The sequence below is a fragment of the Zingiber officinale genome, chromosome 3B (assembly GCF_018446385.1).
Source record: "Zingiber officinale cultivar Zhangliang chromosome 3B, Zo_v1.1, whole genome shotgun sequence".
NCBI classification, from domain to species: domain Eukaryota; kingdom Viridiplantae; phylum Streptophyta; class Magnoliopsida; order Zingiberales; family Zingiberaceae; genus Zingiber; species Zingiber officinale.
Genome location: NC_055991.1, coordinates 8194734 through 8216651, shown reverse-complemented (window position 1 = coordinate 8216651; position 21918 = coordinate 8194734). Strand labels below are relative to the sequence as shown.

The 21918-nt window shown below is 35.3% G+C and overlaps 3 protein-coding genes and 1 non-coding gene across 5 annotated transcripts; 2 read left to right on the top strand and 2 right to left on the bottom strand.

Moving 5' to 3' along the window:
- The first annotated feature begins 1317 nt into the window (after nucleotides 1-1317).
- Nucleotides 1318-4967, top strand: LOC122055795 (histone deacetylase HDT2-like). Its single transcript, XM_042617418.1, has 10 exons — nucleotides 1318-1411; nucleotides 2283-2353; nucleotides 2431-2654; nucleotides 2752-2768; nucleotides 2851-2901; nucleotides 3644-3819; nucleotides 3943-4023; nucleotides 4111-4210; nucleotides 4461-4596; nucleotides 4678-4967. Exons 1-10 carry the CDS (start codon nucleotides 1399-1401, stop codon nucleotides 4739-4741), a joined length of 933 nt encoding a protein of 310 aa, XP_042473352.1. The 5' UTR covers nucleotides 1318-1398; the 3' UTR covers nucleotides 4742-4967.
- A 385-nt stretch (nucleotides 4968-5352) lies between these two features.
- LOC122055794 (histone deacetylase HDT2-like) lies at nucleotides 5353-9199 on the top strand. Its single transcript, XM_042617417.1, has 10 exons — nucleotides 5353-5494; nucleotides 6075-6145; nucleotides 6228-6451; nucleotides 6547-6563; nucleotides 6645-6695; nucleotides 7667-7848; nucleotides 7950-8027; nucleotides 8096-8195; nucleotides 8772-8910; nucleotides 8995-9199. Exons 1-10 carry the CDS (start codon nucleotides 5482-5484, stop codon nucleotides 9056-9058), a joined length of 939 nt encoding a protein of 312 aa, XP_042473351.1. The 5' UTR covers nucleotides 5353-5481; the 3' UTR covers nucleotides 9059-9199.
- Nucleotides 9200-10633: 1434 nt separating this feature from the next.
- On the bottom strand, nucleotides 10634-10707 carry TRNAV-CAC. Its single transcript has one exon. It is a non-coding gene; the product is annotated as a tRNA-Val (tRNA).
- A 1389-nt stretch (nucleotides 10708-12096) lies between these two features.
- LOC122055792 (PAP-specific phosphatase HAL2-like) lies at nucleotides 12097-15435 on the bottom strand. Of its 2 annotated transcripts, none has more exons than XM_042617415.1 (4): nucleotides 14749-15435; nucleotides 13090-13777; nucleotides 12554-12909; nucleotides 12097-12467 (listed from the first exon to the last, which is right to left on the bottom strand). In XM_042617415.1, exons 1-3 carry the CDS (start codon nucleotides 15158-15160, stop codon nucleotides 12606-12608), a joined length of 1404 nt encoding a protein of 467 aa, XP_042473349.1. In that variant the 5' UTR covers nucleotides 15161-15435; the 3' UTR covers nucleotides 12097-12467; nucleotides 12554-12605. The 2 variants fall into 2 exon arrangements, with proteins under 2 accessions (XP_042473349.1, XP_042473350.1); XM_042617416.1 differs by having other exon boundaries at nucleotides 13090-13702.
- Nucleotides 15436-21918: the final 6483 nt, after the last annotated feature.

Here is a 21918-nt window from a genome sequence, read left to right as displayed (position 1 = left end):
GCTCGGCCTGGGAACGATAGCGTTTGGACGGCTGATGGTTGGCTGAACGACTCACTTGCTCGGTCTAGTAACGAACAAAAGGAGGATCTGGCGATATCCTTCTGGGAGTCCATGCCCTCGACAGATGACATGGTTGGCGATATGGTCAGACAAAGGATCGTACGACGGAAATTTTCACTGTTACGTCAGAAATATGCTTGGGTCGTTAAAGTATGGTGTCGGGGACACTTTCCTGATATATCTTTATAAGGAAAGCTTTGAGAAATGTGTACATCTCGAGAAACGTGCACGCGCTACCGAAGCCTTATATAAAGAGGCCCAAGCTTCATTGGAGGTAGGAGATATTACTGTTACTCTACTTCTTTGGCTCCGCTTCCTTACTCCGCTTTCCCATCACCGGTGATTGATTTGAGCGTCGGAGGGCCAATACCGAGGAACCCCTCCCTGACTTGACATTGACATTGCTGTGCTTACAGGTCCATCTAATTTGGAGCTGACACACGGTCAATAAGAACACCACATCTCTAGTATCATCACCTTAACTTTCGAATATGATCAATACTCATTAAATTGAATTTTTTAAAATTACCATAAAAAAAAAAATACAAAATAGCATCGCATAAAATTGGCAAATATCCCCTATGAAATTTCATGAAGTCTAGAAAAAAAGGCCTTTGTTTTTTTTGTTTTTGTGTATTTTTTAAAGAAATTGTAAATCCTTTTTTAGAAGCGGGGATTACTAAGGGAAAAAAATTAATTTTTTTTTTAAATTGCTCCATATTTTGAGATATAAAGGAAGCAATAAAAATCCTTAAAATTTAAAATTATTTAAAATTGGCACATTAGTAATAAATAAAATAAATTTAAAATTTTTTAAGAAAATTTATTACATATTTTAATAATATATTTGTTTAAATTAATATAAATTTTAATTTATTTTTTTTGAAAGTTTTTTCACTTTTAATGGTAGGATCTCTTTTATTAATATGCTTTTAGATTTGTAGATTTTATATTCTCCCTTGTCTCTTTTAGGGATTTATAGAGTTTAATTATTAAATGCAAATATATATCTTCATGTGAATAAGCAAATTATTGTAAAGTTATCTTTCATATGATTTCAAGGAGTTGAATGAAAAATTTCAAAATATTTTGAGGGGCAATATGGAATTCAACTATGATTCGATTACGGTCATTTTCAAATCATGACCATTGGAACCGAGAACTTCGATTTTCGGATCCAAAACGGTATCCGACCCGTTCGGCGCCCGCTTCCGTCCCCTTTAAATTCCCACATGGAGCCTAAACCCTAATCCCCACCCCCTTCGCTCAGTCTCAGTCATCGCCCGCGCCTCCGCTCTATCAAACTTTCCTCTCGCTCTCGTAACTACGCCGACGGTCATGGAGTTTTGGGGTATATCTTATCTGCTCCCAATCGGTTCTTATCTTCTTTTCCTATCGCTTCTTGTGTTTTATGATTTCCGGTTAGACTGTTCGATTCATGGGTTGGTTTCTGTTGAACTACTGATCACGTATGCGACAGTGTTTTCCTAGTTCATTCGATTTTTGGAAATCTCAAACCTGGAATATTTGTCGAGATTGAAGCCAAGCATCTTTTGGCCATAGGTTCTGTTTTTATTTGCGGTAACTATTTCTGGTCTCTTCATATTTTTGCACACGGAATACTAGGCTTCCGTGTACAAAAATAGATGTCCGTCTTGAGTTTTTGAAATTTAGCTCCATTTTTTTTCCTTTTTTTTTTAACTTCGGTATATAGCCGTGTGTTATGATATTTGTACCGTTACGGAGGTCATTCATATTTTATGTATGTATATGATGGCATTCTTCTCATGATGTGCTTACAATGTGAGAAATTCAATTTTACTGGAATTTTTGAATAATAATTTATAAATTAAAGCTACTTACTGACAAAATGTATTTAATGAAATATCTGATTTTGATAAATGTATAATATACATTTCAATCCATTTGTTTGCTCTTCCTCATTTATTCAGATATTGCTTGGCAAGTTTGTTTTTGGTGTTTTGTTGTTAGTTTATCATCCCCTTTTACTGAGATAATTACAATCCTCTTGCCTTGTTTCAGAATATTTGTCTCCTATATGCTTCCATTAGTATTTCAATATAATAGTACTCTTATAATTGGCACTTTATCAGCATTAAATGTGACACCTGCTAAATGTGACGCCTGGCTTTAGCCTCTGTTAATGAAAACATTCTGCACTTGTGTTTTAAACTTGTTGTGATTGATCTGCATTTTATAAGGTTTGGAAGTTCAACCTGGCCAAACTGTCAATGTCAATCCGGGAGATAACAAATATTTGCATCTCTCACAGGTTCCATGTTCAGATTTTGTTATATAGAGAATTATTCTAAGTCATGTTTTAATGAAAAGGTGTCTTGGTTTATGTAGATATCTCTAGGAGAGGTAAAGAAGGAAAAAGGAGCGGAGGGTGCATCAGTCTTTGTAAAATTTGATGACAAAAAGCTGGTGCTTGGAACACTATCTGCTGACAAGTGTGCCCAAATTCAGTATGATTTGGTATTTGAGAAAGAATTTGAACTATCTCATGGTTCAAAGAATGCAAGTGTCCACTTCTTGGGCTATAAGACTGCAGCTTTTGCAGAGGATGATGAATATCCTTGACTTATATTGTTAAATTATTCGATAATTATGTTTCATGTTTTAAATTTTTGATTCCCTTGACTGGCCGTTTTTGTTTTCTGGATTTACCTTTTCTGATCCATTTGGTAAGCTCCTTTTTCTATCTTCTGTTTCTTTCCTTATTTGATGACCTCACTGAGATTATAACCTTCTCTAATAAACCTTCAGATAGCCAATCTGAATCTGACGAGGAGAATCTGCTCGCTGCACTTGCAAATGGTACAAATCTCTATATGTTTTTAGTTTTTTTGTCTGTTGGTTCCTTGCTTTGCATATTGTTATCTTGTTAGCACTAGTGGCTTGTGTTTCATTCACATAATTGTAGCTAGTCTTGTACCCAAACCATTTTCAATTCTTGAATGATAATGTGCCAGTAAGGACAAATATTATGATATTGTTGCTAGTGGTGGACCAATGAGTTGAAGGAGAAAAAGGAGACATTAGTCAATGAAATAAAAAATGATCTACTTAATTTAAGTTTGCTACTAATATTGTCTTGTATAGTTCTCAATGGTGAGAGACCATTTTTGTAGCCAACCCTAATTGTCTTCTTTGTCATAATTGATTTGCAAATAGTATTATGGTAATTGATATTTTTTATACAAATAATCATAACATTAAGTTTGAATTGTGGAGAATAAAAATTATAGTTATGCATATAACAAAATGTAGGTGTCATTGTATAAAAGGAAGCTACCAAATCAATGAAATTATGGATATTATTATCATCCAAGTGTAACTCTAGAAGATCATAAAATGCTAGGAAATATAGTTTAAAATGTTATATTTTCCTCTGAAGATGACCCATTAATTATATAGTCGTACAAATATAATCTATTTGTGTTGAAGGTGCAAGTGGCCATGGGGATAAAAGATTAATCTCCTTAACAGAATTAAAATAACATTGTATTTTATTTATTTTTATCTGTATATTCTTATCTACTATTCATGACTGTACTAGGCAAGCTGGGTACGGCGGCAAATGTTAAAGCAGCAAAACCACATGCCCAAAAGGCGGAAGCTTCTGTTGTTAAGGCAAAGGCCAAGATAGAGGAACCTAAGAAGGATGATAAACCAGAGGCTGAAGATGACGAAGACGATGAAGATACAGAAGATGATGAGTCTGACGATGATGAGGTTTGTGCTATTGGTGGAAAGCATGATCATATTTGTATACTTGAACTAAAACTGGTATATATGTTAGTGTGTTTCTATTGTGTAAAATGATAGCAAGATTTCATTTGGATTTGAGCCTATCAGGATATGATTGAAGGAGAGGAGGAAGATAGTGATGATGGAGATGAGAGTTCTGATGAAGAGGAAGAAGCTACTCCAAAGAAGGTTTGTAATTTTGCTATGGCACTGTTTTTCATTGGCATTCAGGTGTGTCTGCCGTAGTGCTGTAACATATGAATGGACGTATTGCAGGCTAATGCAGCTAAGAAAAGACCTGCTGGTTCTGCATCCAAAACTCCTGTTCCAGAAAAGAAAGCAAAGTTGGTTACTCCCGGTGGGAATCAGAAAACAGGTAGATATCTCAATGTTTTGTAATATTGAACTTTTCTTCGTGGTATTATTGGAACATGGATGTCGTAATAGATGATCAAAGCCTTGAGATCCATTTGAATTTTGCTTAGAATGCTTCAATGCCTACTAAAGCGTGCTAGAAGTCTATGATAATGTACCAAGATTGCAATGTTTCTTGGGGCCCTAAAACTCCAGCACACAAGAAACCTTCTTTCTAATTATCAAGAACATGTTACTTGTCTGTATCATAGGTGCTGATGGAAAGAAAGGTGGTCATGTTGCAACCCCACACCCTGCTAAACAAGGAAAGACTCCCTCAAATAGTGACAAGTCTAAGCAACAGACTCCGAAATCCACTGGCCCAATCTCCTGCAAATCCTGCACCAAGTAGGTTCCAACCGCTCTTCCCGCTTTCTTTTCAATTCATTAATAATAGTGACGTTACCAATCGATTTTATCTGTTTTCAGAACCTTCAACAGTGAGGCCGCCTGCCAATCGCATACCAATGCAAAGCACAGTGCCGGAAAGTGAGATGGCCCCTAATTTTGTAGGCGAACAAGTATTGTTACCTTGATTTTACTATTTATTGTGGTTGTTAAATGCTGGCAATGCTCTAGTGGTTAGCTGATCGAGACATTTAGTCTTTGGGTTCGTTGAATCACTTTTCATTGTCCTAAACTCAATTTCAATGGTCCTCTCTATATTATTAAAGTCTAGCAGTTTCAATGGAAAATTGTGAGTTTTGTCTTGATGTGAATTTGTTGCTTTTACCATTCTTGGGTGCGTTGGTTCTGCTGCCTATCGGAGGGCTTTTACCATTTTGTCTTATGTTATAAGATATAAAGTGTTAAATTAAATTGTTGTGTTATATTATTAATGAAAAGTTTATAAGTATTAGTCCAGAAGGTGATAAAGGGAAGAAAATGAATCTCATTTAATTACCTTTATTAAATATGATTTAATAATAAAATTTATTTTGTGGATAAAACAAGTTCTAAAGGGCAAATGTGGATTTTTTCGAGAAAATAAAAAACAAAAACCCGAATCCTCTAAGGCTTAGCGATTCGGGTCAACATTTCAAATCAAGAATTAAGATTTCTAGAACCGGAAGTTTGTTTTGGGATCCGAACCGATACCCGACCCCCTGCTTCCGTGACCTCCCCTTTAAATTCCCTTGCGAAGGTGAACCCTAATCGCACCGCTACGCGTTCTGCTGTCGCTCTTCGCACTCTCGATCATTTCTCTCCCTCTCGTCAGCTCCCTCCAGCGCCATGGAGTTTTGGGGTTTATCTTCTCCTCCTCTCCATATTCTCTTCTCGTCCTTTCTAATTGCTTCACGTATTTTAGGATTTCCATGTAGACTGTTTGCTTCGTGTTTATTTTTTTTTTCGATTACTATTGATGATTGCGAATGCGACGGTATGAGATTGAAGCCAATCACATTTTGGTTATGCGTTGTGATGCGATATGTTTTCTATTTGCAGTTTCCCTTTCATTTTTTCCTTAGAAAAATCTCCTTCTCATGTATCTTTGGTAATATAGTAGGACCTGGTGTATGCGTTTCTTGAATAGTTCGAAAGTCATCTACCATGGTTGGAAAAATGTGTTCTTATTATGCGTGCAAGAGGCCATCATTTTGTTGGTTTGTGATGCTTGAGTCCTTATATTGCAAGCAAGTTTTCCAAATCTTATCTATTCAGATATTGCCTAGCAAGTATTTGTTTGGTTTTTTTACCATTAGTTTAATAGAACTTTTCTCTGCAGTGCAACCATTCCCTAGTATTGTGACACAGTATTTTTCCCCTGCATATGCTTTCATTTTGGTGGGCTAATCTCATAGTAGTTTTTTAAAATAATACTTAAGGTTTGGAAGTTCAGCCTGGCAATTCTGTGAAGGTCAATCCTGGCGAGAACAAATACTTGCATCTTTCACAGGTTCTCTGCTCAGATTTCGTAATGCATACTGGTGAGTGCTTCTAAATCATATCATAATAAAAAGTAGCTGTGGATTATGTAGGTATCTCTAGGAGAGGTAAAGAAGGAGAAAGCCACAGAGGGTGTATCAGTATTTGTAAAAATTGATGACAAAAAGCTGGTGCTAGGAACTCTATCTGCTGATAAGTGTAATCAAATTCAGCATGATTTGGTGTTTGAGAAAGAATTTGAGCTATTTCATGGTTCAAAGAATACAAGTGTCTACTTTTTGGGCTATAAGACTGCAGCGTTTGACGAGAATGATGCATATCCTTTTATTTTATGTTAAGTTACTTGTTAGCAAATACATCTTTTTCAAGTTTTGAATACCTTGACTGGCTTTTTTTTTCTTCTGGACATACTATCTCTGATTCATCAGGTCAGTTTCTCTTTGCTTGTTTCTGTCTCCTTTTTTATTTGACGAGTGTACTGATATTATAGCACTCTAATAAATCTTCAGATGGTGAATCTGAATCTGACAAGGAGATTCCATTGGCTGTGCCCATCAATGGTACACTTTTTCTATGTATTTTATATTCTTTCTTTTGGTTTATGATTCAGATTTTGCATATTGTCAACTTGTTATTACTAATGATTTACTTCTTCTTGATTCACATTTTGTCAGTGTCAGTAAAGATAAATAGAATGATATAGTGATATAGCAATTAGTGGTTCATTACGGAACTATTTTTTTTAAACAAATGTAAGTTTGCATCAATGGTTAGTAGTTATAACTATATAATTTTTTTCACATTAGTATTTGATGATAATGTTTGTTGTAGGCTCCAGCAGATAAAGAAAATAAGTAGAGGTGATACGAATATATTCAAAGACGATAAATAGACTTTATAGTTATAAGTGTTAAATCTGTTAGAGAATAAGATGCAATGGTATAGAGAGTTCAAAAGAAAATATTAGTAGCAATATAGGGATTCAATTAATGCGGTTTATTCAAATAGTTGTATAGTTGTGAAAACAAGGCTGAATATACCTTGTTGATGATGAGTAGGACTAGATAAATTTACCAAATCTTTTTAAGATAAATCTCCTTGCTTGAGTAAATTTAAATTGTCTGGAGAAAAGATTTACATATCACTATGTAATTTTAATAATAAAAACAAGCTGAATGATGCATAAAATTTATAATATCATTATTAACCAAGATCATCTAGGTGTACCAGATGGTAAAATAACAGAATATGTATTATAATGATATGTGTTTGTTCCCTCAAAGGTGACCAATCGATTAAATAGTTATACAATTTAATCTATAGTTTAAGGGATAAGGGGTGACAAAAGAAGAATCTAGCTAAGTGATCAAGACATCTTATTTTAGGTTACATAAAAGTTAATGGAATATGTTATTCATGTAGCCTACCAATAGTTGGGACTAACACCATAAATTACAATGACGCAAATTTTTTAATGGATTTATAATTTTTCTTGTAAAAAAATTACTATTGTTGCTATTTATCTTAAAAGGTAAGCCGGAGGTGAAACCAAATGATAAAGCAGCAAAACCAAATACTCAAAAGCCAGAAACTTCTGCTGGTAAGTCAAAGGTTAAAGTAGAGGAACTTAAAAAAGATGATAAACCAAAGGCTGAGGATGATGAAGATGATGATGATTCTGAAGATGATTCTGAGGAGGATGAATCTGATGAGGTTGGTGCAATTAGTGGAAAGTATTATCAATTGGTTATTGGGTGTACTTGTTATCGTGTGCTTTTATTGTGTGGAATGGTAGTCTAATTGCATTTTTTTAGGAAATGATTGATGGAGAGGATGACAGTGATGATGAGGATGAGAGTTCAGACGAAGAAGAAGATGCTGCCCCGAAGAAGGTTAGTGCTACTGCATTGTTTTACTAGGCACTCAGGTACCCAGTGATATATGAATGCATCTGTTGCAGGCTGAAGCCAGTAAGAAAAGGCTTGCTGATTCGGCTTCCAAAACACCTGTTCCAGAGAAGAAAGCAAAGTTGGTTTCTCCAGGTGGAAATCAGAAAACAGGTAGACATTTCATGGTTTATAATATTACAATTATTATGCTTTGGTATATTGTGATCAGTATGGATAACATTTCTTGTGCTGGCTGCACTGTGAGCTAGATTCCTTTAGCAATTTGCTGACACTCACATTGACACTTGGTAAAGCATATTGAAATGAACTCAGTTAATCCTATCTCAAGTGTTTATTTATAGTGTTCATTATATTTTTTTAGTTTTTTTATTCGACAGTTTATTTCAATCAATTATCTAATTGATACTGTTATTATTAGACGTGAAAGGGATTGAACTAGTAAAACTGTATAAATTGACATGACATGATTTACCACATGTCACAGCATCATAGGTATTTGCAGCTATGATAAAGTCAAAATTTAATTTTCCCCTCTAATCAGTAATCACTATAATTTTATTTTTACAAATAAACATACTAAGTGGAAGCAGCCTAAAGGAGTTAAGTTCATTTGAATAGATTCTTGCGGGGGCATTGCAACTCAGGCACGGTCGGATTCTGTTTATCTAAAGTATACCACATCTCATATATTTCTTCTGTTATTTTAATGATAATGCTACCTTGCAGGAGCTGATGGAAAGAAAGTTGTGCATGTTGCAACTCCTTATCCTGCTAAACAAGGTAAGACTCCTGCAAATAGTGGCGACAAGTCCAAGCAGCAAGCACCCAAATCTACTGGACCCGTCGCCTGCAAATCATGCAGCAAGTATGCCCTCTTCTTTCTTACTTCCTTTTCTTTTCAATTCATTAATTATAATAACAATTCCATCTTTTTTTTTTGTGTGTTCAGAACCTTCAACTCCGAGAACGCCTTGCAATCGCACACCAAAGCTAAGCACAGCACTGGAAAGTGAGAGATGGATCCCAAGGGCAATGCGAGTTTTGTTTCTTTTGTATTTTTCACATTGTCTGTGAAATCTACTTCTAGACTTTTACTATGTCGTAGTACGAACGGTAGTTCAATTTTAAGCAATGCTCGTGTAGTTTGAAGTTTATGACATTGTCTGTGGATGCTTTCGGTGTGCTTTTGTTGCCTTGAAATCACGATCTACCCCCAGATGAGATATCAATTCTGAAGCACATTCATTAGTTTCAAAAAGAAAAAAAAAAACCCTCTGATCTTTGTTTTGTTTGCTGAAATGCCATGGATTTCTAAATTTTTTGCCCAGTTGAACATAACAATCAACTATTTACAGAATGACCTGTTTCTTCATTTGTGTTCGTTTATGAAGCGTGTTCGCATGGCACAGCAATAGGGAGAAGTGGGCACTTACGAGGTTGTAAATGAGCTAGGTGTTTAAGTTTATTTGATAAGATAATCGAAGTTGAGTTTAAAATGAATTAAGTTTTTAAAATGATTGTTTAAGTTTGATTCGGTTTATTTTTTATGAGCTTGAGTTTGTTTGAATCTTAACTTGTTTAAATATTATCGAGTTTTTAATTCAAATTTGGTTTGAGCTTGGTTCGACTAGATATTATTAAGCTCTTAATTCAAGTTTATTTGATTGTTTGAACATTTTAATTGTTTGATTGGTTATTAAATTTGATAATTTAAATTTATTTATTTATTTTATTTTATTATTTATTTAACATATTAAAAAGAGTTTTATTAGCTAACCTTGTTTACTAATATTAATGAGTTGAACACATGTGTTCAAGCTTGTTTGTTTAGTTTAATGAGTTGTTCAAATTTATTTGTTTAATTAATCTTTGTGTATATTGAATGAATATAAACAATCTCTTACCAAGTCAAACATTAAGTTTATTTATGAACGCTTGATTCATTTACAGCCCTATCTCTAGCTCTAAAAAAAAGATTAATTAGGCTGGGTAACGTCGAGCCTGGGTGACCAGTCTAGCTTCACGGAAATTTCCCACCGACCATCAGGATAAATCAGTAAGTGTTCGCAGCGGGCAGCTCAGGAGTCCAACATCCTTTAGTTGCGTGCCCTATTTGGAGGAATTTTTTTTATAAATTCATCATAGCTGGGGCTTAAACTGCGGGTACCTGGATGACAACCTGAATACCTTGCCGCTGCACCATAGCCTCGGGGCACCCTAGCTCTGACTCTATAGTGGCAAAAAAGATGAATACACTCACCCAGCGCTCCCGCCAAATTTATTTATGAATATTTGATTTATTTACAGCCTAGTTCTTATAGGTGGTGTTTGTGCAATAGGTTTTGGGATTAATTTTGTGAAATGTTTAACCACTAAAAGGTCACATATACCCTTGCAATGTGTCTCGTCCTGCAGAAAGTGCCTAAGGAGAAGCGGTATCGACTTGTTGGCTATTTCTGCCAAAATAAAAACTAGAGGACCATTAACAAAAGTTTGAGGAAAGTAAACGTAATGTTCGAGTATAAATACCATTATGTAAAATATAGGTAATACCTATTATTTCTAAAGTGATTGGAGCATAAAAATTATGTCTGAGCCCGGGTTCGAACCGGGGACCTTTAATGTGTGAGACTAACGTGATAACCAACTACACCACCCAGACCTTATGACATTTGGAAAGATTAAATTTTTGTTATTACTTAATTTATCTGTTATTGATTATTAGACTTGGTTCTTCAATATCGTGTCCATGAGGTTTGCGTGCCTATCCACTTTATGGTGTACAACTTGTAAGAGCCATCTATAATTTTTTATTTTTAAAATTCTTTAACTTAAATATTATAATTTAAATTCTATAACCTAAATTCTAAATTTTAAAGGCTAAGCTCTCAATAAAAATAAAAATAAAGAAAAAAATTACACTTAATACAAGATGTGCACCATAAGATATATAGGATAATATTCTTGTATATCCCATTATGATTTATAATATATTTCGTAGCATTCCAATTACTACCCGCATTATAAATAATTGGATAGCAAAAAAGATATAGCCATTTAATTGTGGGTAAAAAAATACATTTCATACACTATCATGTTAAATGTAAAATTTGTAGTGATTACGTTCACTCGAAACGTCCCTCACATTTTGTTCATTATATGAAAAGAGATAAATTATGAAGTCAGATTATAGTGACTAGTAAGTGACTAAAGAGTGAGAATTTTTTTTTCTAAAAATATGTTTTTATCAAAAATTAATCCGAAAAGAAAAAATCCACTTAATTATGATATTGATTGTTTTTGTATATTTAATTTATACTTGAAAAAGTACACATCCATATATATAAATTAACTGATGTGGTAAAAGATGATTCGTTTGCTCTTAGTATTTCTGTTAATTTATGTTTAGACCAACACGAAGTTGATAAATTCCGGATAACTATTAGTCATTAGTACAAGTGGCCAAAGTATAAAAGAGAGCATATTTGGATGCGTTGAGTTTTGATTCTAAGATCTTAGGTGAAGATCTTAGGTGATATATATAAACTGACTGATGGCCCATAAATTTTGCACGAGACCTAGAAATAAATAAAATCTTTACATTTTAATATTTTTTACATAATTTAATTATCATAAAAGAAGTTTCTTAAATTTATAATGCACTATTTTACCTTTTCAGTTTAAATAAACTCTCAAATTTATATAGTTTTATTTTGCCCTCAACCCTAAAATTGTGTGCCTCAACAAAATAAGGTTAATAGATTTTATTAATTTTTAAAACTATTTTGCTTGTAGATTGAGCAGAATTAGATAAGGTATTTTAACTGTATTGTAAATTTTGAAACAATTCATTAAAAAAAACAGATAATAAAGTACAAATTAATATATATTTTTATCACTATATATAATGTGTGAATAAATATGATTATGTCATTTGAAGTATTTTTTTAACATATATAATTAAACAACACATTTCTATGTGCAATTAAACCACAATGATAAATATAAAATACAAATAAATTTTAATCAAAATAAAATGAAGAGGGAATCATAAAAACTTAAAACTGAGAATTACATAAATGAATGATTGTAAGTCTTTATCCCACCAAGTGAGATTAACTTATAAGAAACTTTAAAACTATTTACAAAATAATTGTTGATTCATGATGAATCATATTATACTTTATGATGAATGCTTAAGAACACCTGAACTACAATAAGAATCTCTTAAAACAAAATCCTTTTGACAAGGGTCAAACAAAATAGTTTATGATGCCTAAAAAGTGTGGATAAAATACTTTGGTTCCATTGAAAAGAACACCTCTCTTCTTCCTTTACTTGACGTTCCGAATTGGAAGCTGACCAATCTGCAACTTATTTAGTTTCATCACCATCAGAACTGGATGAGGACCAAACGGCGCGCTGTTACAACAGACATTTTAAGTCTACATTCTTCTGCAATGCTCAACAAGAATCAAATTTAAGTTTCTAAAGAATCTCAGTGATACCTCATCTGAATATAATGATCATTCCTTTTTGCAGCATGTTTCGCAGTAGTTGCTATAAGTTTGATGAGCCCCAGCTAGCATCGACGGCTTTTAGTATCTTCTCATGCAGTAATGGCCCGGAGCAAGCAATTATTCCCCGGTCTAGGCCTTCAAGGTAAATACCTTTGGAGAAATCCAATGTCCGTCCACCAGCATCAGTGACCACTCCACCAGCCTCTTGTATGATCACAGATCCTGCCGCATGATCCCAGACCTTCTCCTTGTACCCAGCCCTCGCGAACTTCATGAATATTTCTGCATCTCCTCTAGCTATGGCAGCATATTTCACCATACTGTAAACTCGCAATGGTTGTTTTCTGCAGGTTGAGAAGCAAAGCCAATGATACAAATCGAGGTGCACGACAATAGTATTCTTTGTGTATGAATAAAAAAGGCTGGCATGAGTTACTCAGAGGTACTTGCAAAACAGGGAATGACCATTTCTCTTCATTAATGATTTATTTGATTAGTTTTAGAAAGGCTCAAGTGCACCTTACCTTAGACCGACACTGTGAGCCAATCCGGCTGTGAAGGAGTGGCTTGAGTTGGCCTTCTCAACAGGTTCACAAAATGTCGCAGAAGCAGGATCAGTAATGGACGATACACGAATCATCCTAGCAGAGTTGTGCCAATCAAACTTCTCAAAGTCATGAATGAGTGGCTGCATCCAAGCTTCACCGGTACCTTTTCGAGCATACATTACACAACCTTTATGCCATGATCCAGACGCAGGAGGAGATAAAGTAGTCATGAGCCTATAGTATCGCTGATGATAGTTGAGCCATTCCTTCCTTCTCGGATAGTTGGGGCAACCAAGAGCACCAAGGACAACCTCCCCATCCTCTATCAGGGCAAGAGCTACAGCATATTGGTCTTCACGCACAAATCCGAGAGTTCCATCCACAGGATCGAGGACCCAAAATCTTCCCTTTGAACCGCCAGTAGAGTTACAGCTGCGAATGGCATCAAGAATTTCCTGAGCCTCCAAAGGCTTCAGAGGGGCTTTCAGTCCATATTTCGGAGCTTCAAAGAGACATTCATTGACAGAACTCGTCACAGATTGAAGCAAAACTGTGCCATCCTCTCTTGACAGAGTAGAGACATCTTCTTCTGCAACAATTGATATATGTTCACTCCCAAAGTAGTTCGATAGAAGCCAACTAACTAATGCTTGAACTCCCCAATCTGTCGAGCAAAATGAAATCTAACAATAGGATATGGTCACCAATATATGCACAATGGACTGAAATTTGTACTCAAACCTAACTATTATCTGAAAAGGAATACACCATCCTATGCCGACAAATTCCAAAAGCAATGCAAAAAAGCCAATATAATATGACAATAAGCACAGTACTATGATTTTCATAGTCATACTAGTAGACATAAGTTTACACATTTAAAAAGCAAAAGATACAGGGCCTTCTAACTTCTAGGCAAAAATCAATAGTTAAATTGTATAAATTGTTACATAGTCATACTTATAGACATTTGAGAAGAGGACCTTCTAATATGGAGTTCTTTGATAACAAGAGCTTGGGAGACAACAATGAAGAGTTTTTGTGGTTCGTCTAGCTTATGTGAACTGTACTTAGTGAGGGACCAAGTCAATTTCCGATTAACCTTCATCGACCTAAAAGATCAGATCTATTACCCTCTACCTAATATGTACAGATTACCATTTTAATGATTTCCTACAATAAAGCATGGATTTGTTCCTGAGTACTTGGATTTTTTCATCATAAGGTCCCTTGAACTTAAGGGATCAGAGTAGTAATGACAAGTAATCCTTCGATTTCAAGCAATCGGGAACTAAACCAATTAATGCCCTCACGGAGATGGCTAACAGGGCTGTTTGAAAGTGGGACGAATGACAAGAGCATTTTTACTCAAAAATGGGAGACTTTATATTCTTTGTGCAGGCATGTAGACTAGTAACTACAAACAACAAATTGACATAACAACATTCAATAAAATAGCAGAGAAATGTCAAAGAGCCAACTTTGCAATTTACCGAAAGCTTTCTATCAGAAATCCAAGTGATCAGAAAAAGGGAAATACTTATCGACAAAACAAGGTAAGTCAGCATGCATCTGTAATGAGATGAATCTAACAAACGCCACAAAGGAAGAGGAAAAAAAGCTCAGCTTGCAAACCTGCGACAGTAACCGGAGAATTATCCTCCTTCGACGTTACCTTTCCCTTCTCCCGCGCCACCAGCCGGCTCTGGACCCGTTGGCACAACGAACACGCCATCTGAACCACTCTCACCGCCACGTCGAGCTCTCTCGCATACTTTTCCTCCTCTTCCTCCTTCATTCGGGGGAATCCAAGTAGAGAGGAAAGCTTCGAAGAAGAAGAGGCGTCCCCCTCCGAGAGACCGAGACCTCTGTCGCTGGAGGCGGCATAGGAAGGCCCGACAAGGACCCTTCTTGCGCCGGAAACAATATTGGCACAGGCGAAAGGCACGATTTTGGGGAGGAAGCAAAGCAGACGGCGGCGTTCCGGCTCCGTCCTGAAAGCGACAACGGCGCGGGCGGAACGAGTGGGGCAAATCTCGGCCATCATCGGCGGCGCCACCTCTCTCTCCTTCTCGACCTTCTTCCTCGATCTCAGAAATCAACCGCTGAAAAAAGGAGTGGATTTGCTCGCCTTATTCGCCGCCTTCCAAATAAAAATCCCACCATGCGAGTGGAGAATACCGGTGGGGCTCCGGTTGGCGCCCACCGTGACGAATCGAAGTGGTCCTCGCTTCGCTTTCCGATCGGCTGGTGCACTTTTATTGCTCCAAAATCGCTTGATAGGATCGATCGCGATACGATAAGGGAAAAAGGCAACGAAGAACCCCCTAGCCCCTGATCTGGACACATGATTAATTAAGCACCGGTGGTGCAGGGTGGCAATATGGTAAATTCGTAAACACATGATTATTTATTCAACCTACATATTTAATAATTAAAATTTAAATTTTTAATTTTAAAAGTCCATATAGACCTGATCTGGACAGTTGGTGGTGCTAAAAGTAGTCAACTCATACTCACATACTCTAATTTAAAATTGCCAATTTCTATCCCAAGTCCAAATAAAAAAGTACCGTTATCAGTCAAATTTAAATACAGATGAATGCCCTGTAGTATCTCAATAATATACCAGAGTTGGGAAAGAGATAAAAATTGCCAATTTCTATCCCAACTTCTATTATAAAAAATTAATATTTGTAAGAGATAAAATTGATAGTAAAGAAGATAAACATGGAACTCATTGTAAAATAATAGAAGTATGATAAAAAAAAATTAAAAAATTTATATTTGTAAGAGATAAAATTGATAGGAAAGAAGATACGTATATTAAAGAATTCGAGTTTTAAATATATATATAACATGGAACTCATTGTAAAATAATAGAAGTATAATCATAAAAAACAATTTAATTTTTTTTTATTTGTAAGAGATAAAATTAATAGGAAAGAAGATGCGCATATTAAAGAATTCCAGTTTTAAATTATGATATATATATATATAAAGTAAAATAATAAATGAAGTAGGTATTATTATAAATAGTTGATTAAAGGATGAAATAGTAATATTAGTTAGAAAAGCGATAAAATTATAAATCTTAAGATAATAGTGATAAAATAAACTATTAATGGATGAACATGTTGGTGCAGCGGAGGTCGACAAGAGGGGGTGAATTACCTGAAAAAATAAAGTATACCCTCCTCGAAATTTTCAACTCAAAAATAAAAGTAACTATAATAAGAATAAAACAAAAGGAAACATAAATAAACTAGAGACTTGGGAGTTAACCTGTAACGCCCGCCCTCCCTGCTAACCCTAAGGGACGGGGCTACGATACTCTACGTACATATTACAGCGGAAGACTTAAAATCATTTTTCTTGGTTTAATAAAAACCGAACTACACTAATATGGTTTCCATAACATGATAACAAGTTAAATAAAAACATAACATCAAGTCAACCATATAGTACTACAATTTATGAAACCAAAGTGTAATTCTTAAAAGTTCTTAAAGCAGGTTCTTATTTGGTTGCCTAGCCACCGCCACACACATCTCCTTGCCTCTCCTGCTGCTCCTTTAGCTCATCCAGCTTTTTCCTTTATCTGTGGTACAAGGAAAGTAAGCTATGAGCACTCATGGCTCAGTAAGTTCCTTTCCTACTCACTAAAACCGAAAATCATCACATGATCAAAGAATATCTTAACATAACATAATCTCAACTAGTCATGACATAACATATCATATTCTTTAAGCATATCATGCAACATAACAACGTCATGACTAGTCATGGCATATCATCTCTTAAAGCATAGCATGGAACATAACATAATCTTATCTAATCATGGCATATCCTAGTATCATTTTAAGGTAGCATAGCATATCAAGTTCTTAAAGCATAGCATGAAACATAACATAGTCATATCTAATCATGACATATCATAGTATCATCATAAGATAACATAGCATATCAAGCTCTTAAAGCATAGCATGAAACATAACATAATCATATCTAATCATGGCATGTCATATTATCATCATAAGGTCACATAACATATCAAGTTCTTAAAGCATAGCATGAAACATAACATAATCATATTTAATCATGGCATATCATAAATCATAGCATCATCACAACATGATCATAAAGTGTATGCAATATGATTTTGAAAACATGTATCCGAAAAACATGTGTATGTCTCATGATCTTTTAAAACCATTTCTTCTTCTTACATATATACTTGAACATAATCTCAACATAAAGGGGCTCGGCTTAGTACCACATACATACATAATGCGCGCATCCTAAGTAGATCCAAGGTAGCTAGTTTTGAACCTACTAGGAAACTAGGCCCGTAGCTCGACCTAGGGGCACGTAAGGAGCCCACCCTTTACTAGGCCCGTAATTCGACCTAGGGGCGCATAAGGAGCCCACCCTTTTGGTACAAGCCATTCAAAGTAAAAAACATGTCATACTTATACATATCATACATCATACAAGCATGCATCACTTAGGCATACATCATATAAAAGTATGCATCACTTAGGCATACATCATGTCATAAAAGTATGCATCACTTAGGCATACATCATATAAAAGTATGCATCACTTAGGCATACATCATATTAACATGCATATCATAAAAGCATACATATTTTAAGCACATAGCATATCATCAAAGTATGCATATTTCCTTCCACATAGCATATCATAAAAGCATGCATATTTTAAGCACATAATCACTTCATCAAAGCATGCATGTTTCTATCCACATGGCATATCACAAAAGCATGCATATTTTAAGCACATAGCATATCATCCAAGCATGCATATTTCTATCTACATAACATATCATAAAAGCATGCATATTTTAAGCACATAGCATATCATCAAAGCATGCATATTTCTAAGCACATATCATATCATGGAAAGTAGAAATCACAAGCATACATGTTTAAGCTTAAGGGTGTATCATGTAATTATACTATCATAAGAAACATGGTAACATAGTTAGCTTGGGGTTCTAAGCTTCCTAATCTCTTGGGTTCTTATCATGGCCGAACCCCCTTAGATCTCAATTTAGGTAAAAACAACCTCCAAGCATGTGGAACTTAAATTATCATTACATAAATTTCATAGGAAGCATTATAAGTATGATTTACTTGGTTTCTAAGTTCTCCAAGTCCCTAAACTTCATGTGGCCGAACCCTATCAGGTGTGAAACAAGGTCCCAAATGTCATGAAAGCATGGAAACCATAAACCACATTTATAACATTTTCTTTCAAGTAACATAGTAAGCATATTGAGCTAGTTCCTAAGTCCTTCAAGCCCTTAACATATGTCATGGTCAAACTTTTAACCAGTGCTCATTAGGGCTAAAAACAAATATACAATCATGTGAACTTGAACTAACATCATGTATAAATTCATAACAAGACATTATACAATATGTATGGCCGAAACTTACCCTAGCCTCAATTAGGTCATTAAACAACATATAACATAGGAACTTTGTCTTTCTACTTATCATATTTCATGTAGAGTGACATAAGCATATTTAATTTTTGTTCTAGGGTTTCTAGGGCATCTATCCCTTCATGGTCGAAACATACAATGGTCCATTTAGGTCATGTAAAAATTGTACAAGCATGTGACACAATCAACACATTATCATATTTCCATAAGAAGCATTTTTAACACCTTTGATTTCATTTCTAAGGCCTCTAGGTCTTTTAAATCCTACTTGGCTGAAACTCAACAGTATATAAACTTGCTTCAAATAGCCTAAAAGCATAAGAAGTCATACAAGTTTCATAGCATGTATAAAGACAAGCATAATAAATATACATGTGAATTGTGTCTTAGGCTTCCTAGGTTTCTTTCCCTTTTCCTTTTATTTTTCCACATGGCCGAAACCTACCAATCTCTAAACTAGGTTTTAAGTGGCCTAAAGCATGGAAAACCTAAGTAAGTTTCATGGCAAAAATTACTAAGAACATCATATACAAAGTTGGTTCATAAACAAGCTAGGACCCTTGTGATCTTACATGTCATATATCATGTAACTAATTTTCTATACTCCAATTAAACATGAGAGCATTAAATAACTTTCATATCATAATATCACAGAGGTCTTGAGCATATTAGAATTTTGTTTAAGCTTTTCTAAACTATCCATCTTATCATGGCCGAAAATCTAAAATAAGAGTTCATGAATTTCTAGCAATGTTCAACATGCAATTCTTTAAGAGAACTCTATATTCTATCATACAAACATGGTTACTTAAATTTAAAGGTCTTCCTAACCCTAAGCCCTTTTCTTGGCCGAAACATATAAGTGGATTTCTTTTGGTTCCAAGTAACTTTTAAGCAAGAAAAACAAATAAAAGATCCTTAGTAGTTCATGGAGGGAATCTTGTACTAGTTTGGCTACACAATATTTTCCCTAACCTCCTTAAAATATTTTTGGCCTAAATTCTAGGGTTAGGTACTCCTCTGATCAAGCATCATTTAGGTATAAAAAAAAAACATGAAGAAAATCCTTCCTACATAGCATAGAAAAATGTCATGAAATAAGGACTTGTTTAAATCTTCCTAGATTTGAAAACCCTTTCTTTGGCCGAATTTTCTTAAATTCTTTCCTAGGTTTTCTAATCCTTATAAAATCCGAAAATCACATAAAAAGCCTTGTACCACAGGTGAGGGGAAGCTTACATCCTTTTCGCTTGTGGATCTAAGGTATGGTGATGGAAGAAGTAGCCTCTTCTTCTAGTTCCTTTCCCTTGATTCCCTTGCTTAGTCCTCCTTGTATCTTAGGCTTTCTAGGAGAAAACCTTGGCTTTGGGGCCGAAGGTGGAGGAGAGGGTGTTGGTGTTCTCGGTGAGGGAGAGGGAGGATGAGAAAATGAGAGAAAAATAAACTTCTCTTTTCTTGCTCCCTTTTATGTTAAGGGGGAAGAGGTAGCAAAATTGATTTTTTGCTTTCCTTCTCCCTTAACCCATTTTCTATTTTTCTTTCATTTATTTTATTTTCTAATTTATTCTCACCATTCATGATGAAATAAGGGGGAATGAATCCCCTTAATTCCTCTTTTAAATTTTCGGCAAAAGCAAAGAGGAAGAGGGAGAGAAAGGGAGGAAGGCAAGTTGCCTTTCTCTTGCTCCTTTCTTGTTTTCTTTTGGCTAGCTTTTACTCTTACCTTTATCATGAGTTTCCCTCCTTTGCTATCAACATCTTCTCTCTATCCCAATTGGTTTCTACTAATTAATTCTATGAAATATAATATAAGAGGTTCAAGGTTCAATCCTTGACTTCCTCTTCTTTTTATTTCATTTTATTTCTTTTTGCTTCAACTCACTTCTTATTATTTTTCTAAGGAAAAATCCCATATTCATATGTTTATCTTAAAAGCTTAGTGGGTGTTACATAACCTGATTACAACAAAAAAGGTTGTTAATCCAGGGCTATGAAAAACGCGCACTAAGAAAGTCTCCTTTTATGTAGGCGGAGAAACCTTTTTACACACTGAGAAAGCTCACAAGCTGCTAGGAATTGATTACATAGTTGAATACTTAGTTCATTTTTAATTCCTAGCTTCAAGGGCCTTTTTATAGCCCCTGAAAAGTCTATCTCGGAGGTCCAAGGCGCCTCCAACAGAGATCCAAGGTGCTTTCAACCAAGTCAGCGGATAAAACTCTATCCGCGCACAAACGGTCACTTTTGACCAGTTGAAGGTGCCTTCAAGGTGAAGGCGCCTTGAGCAGATTTTCCAGCTCAGTTACTTCTTTGCTTCAATTTCCGAAGCTCCGTTCTTTTGGGTGATTTCGGCCAACCGAAATAGGGCTCACCCGAACCCAATTTCTGACCTTCTCCTCGAGCAGCCTTCCTCCCCGGCTTAACGTCCCTCGAACGCCGCGCACATTCTTCTCGCCCACCGGTGTACTCTTTCACAGCTCTCTCGTCCTTCGAACGCACCGAGCCCGTCGGCTCCCTTCCCGTGTCGTCCTTCTCGCTAGCTGCGTCTTCCGCTCGACTTCCTGTGCTCCTAAGCTTCTGCACACTCAGACACAGGGATCAAATACAAAGCATGACCTAACCAACTTGGTTAATCATATCAAAACAACCACGGGGTCCAACAGAACATACTAAATATAAGCTTTGGGAAGATAGATAACATTAAAAATTTCATCAAATAAATAATTTTAATAGGAGAAGATCTAAATGAACATATAAGAATAATAAATAATAAAAATATAATAGAGTGCATAAAAGTTATAGTTTTGGAATATGAAATAAAGGAGGAAAAATTATATTGCATTTTCTGATAGTAAATGAACCTGTAATAACTAATATAACTTTCAAAAAAAGAGCAAATACACTTAGTTACGTTAAGTTTAACCGTGCAAATAATAAGTCATAAATTAACTTTCTTATAATTAGAAAGAAGAATACAAAAAAAAAATATAAAGATTGTAAGGTCATTTTTGGAGAAAAATTAACTAACCAATATAGGTTAATGATGTTGGATATCTGTTTCAAACATAGTATCAATAAAAAAAAATATGAAATTGCCATATCAACGACCCCCCTAGAACCAGTTCCACGGATATGGAGCGAGGTGAATGCAGGTACACAGCTGAAAGTGCATGGCCGAGACGCTAACCCTAGGCAATGACACCCCGAGAATCAAACCCTGGACCTCTCGGTTACGAAACCATGCACCCCCAGCAGTGCTACGCCTTGGGGACAACATAGTATTAATAAAAAGGAAACATGTATGTGTTAGGATGTATACTAAAAGCCTAGCT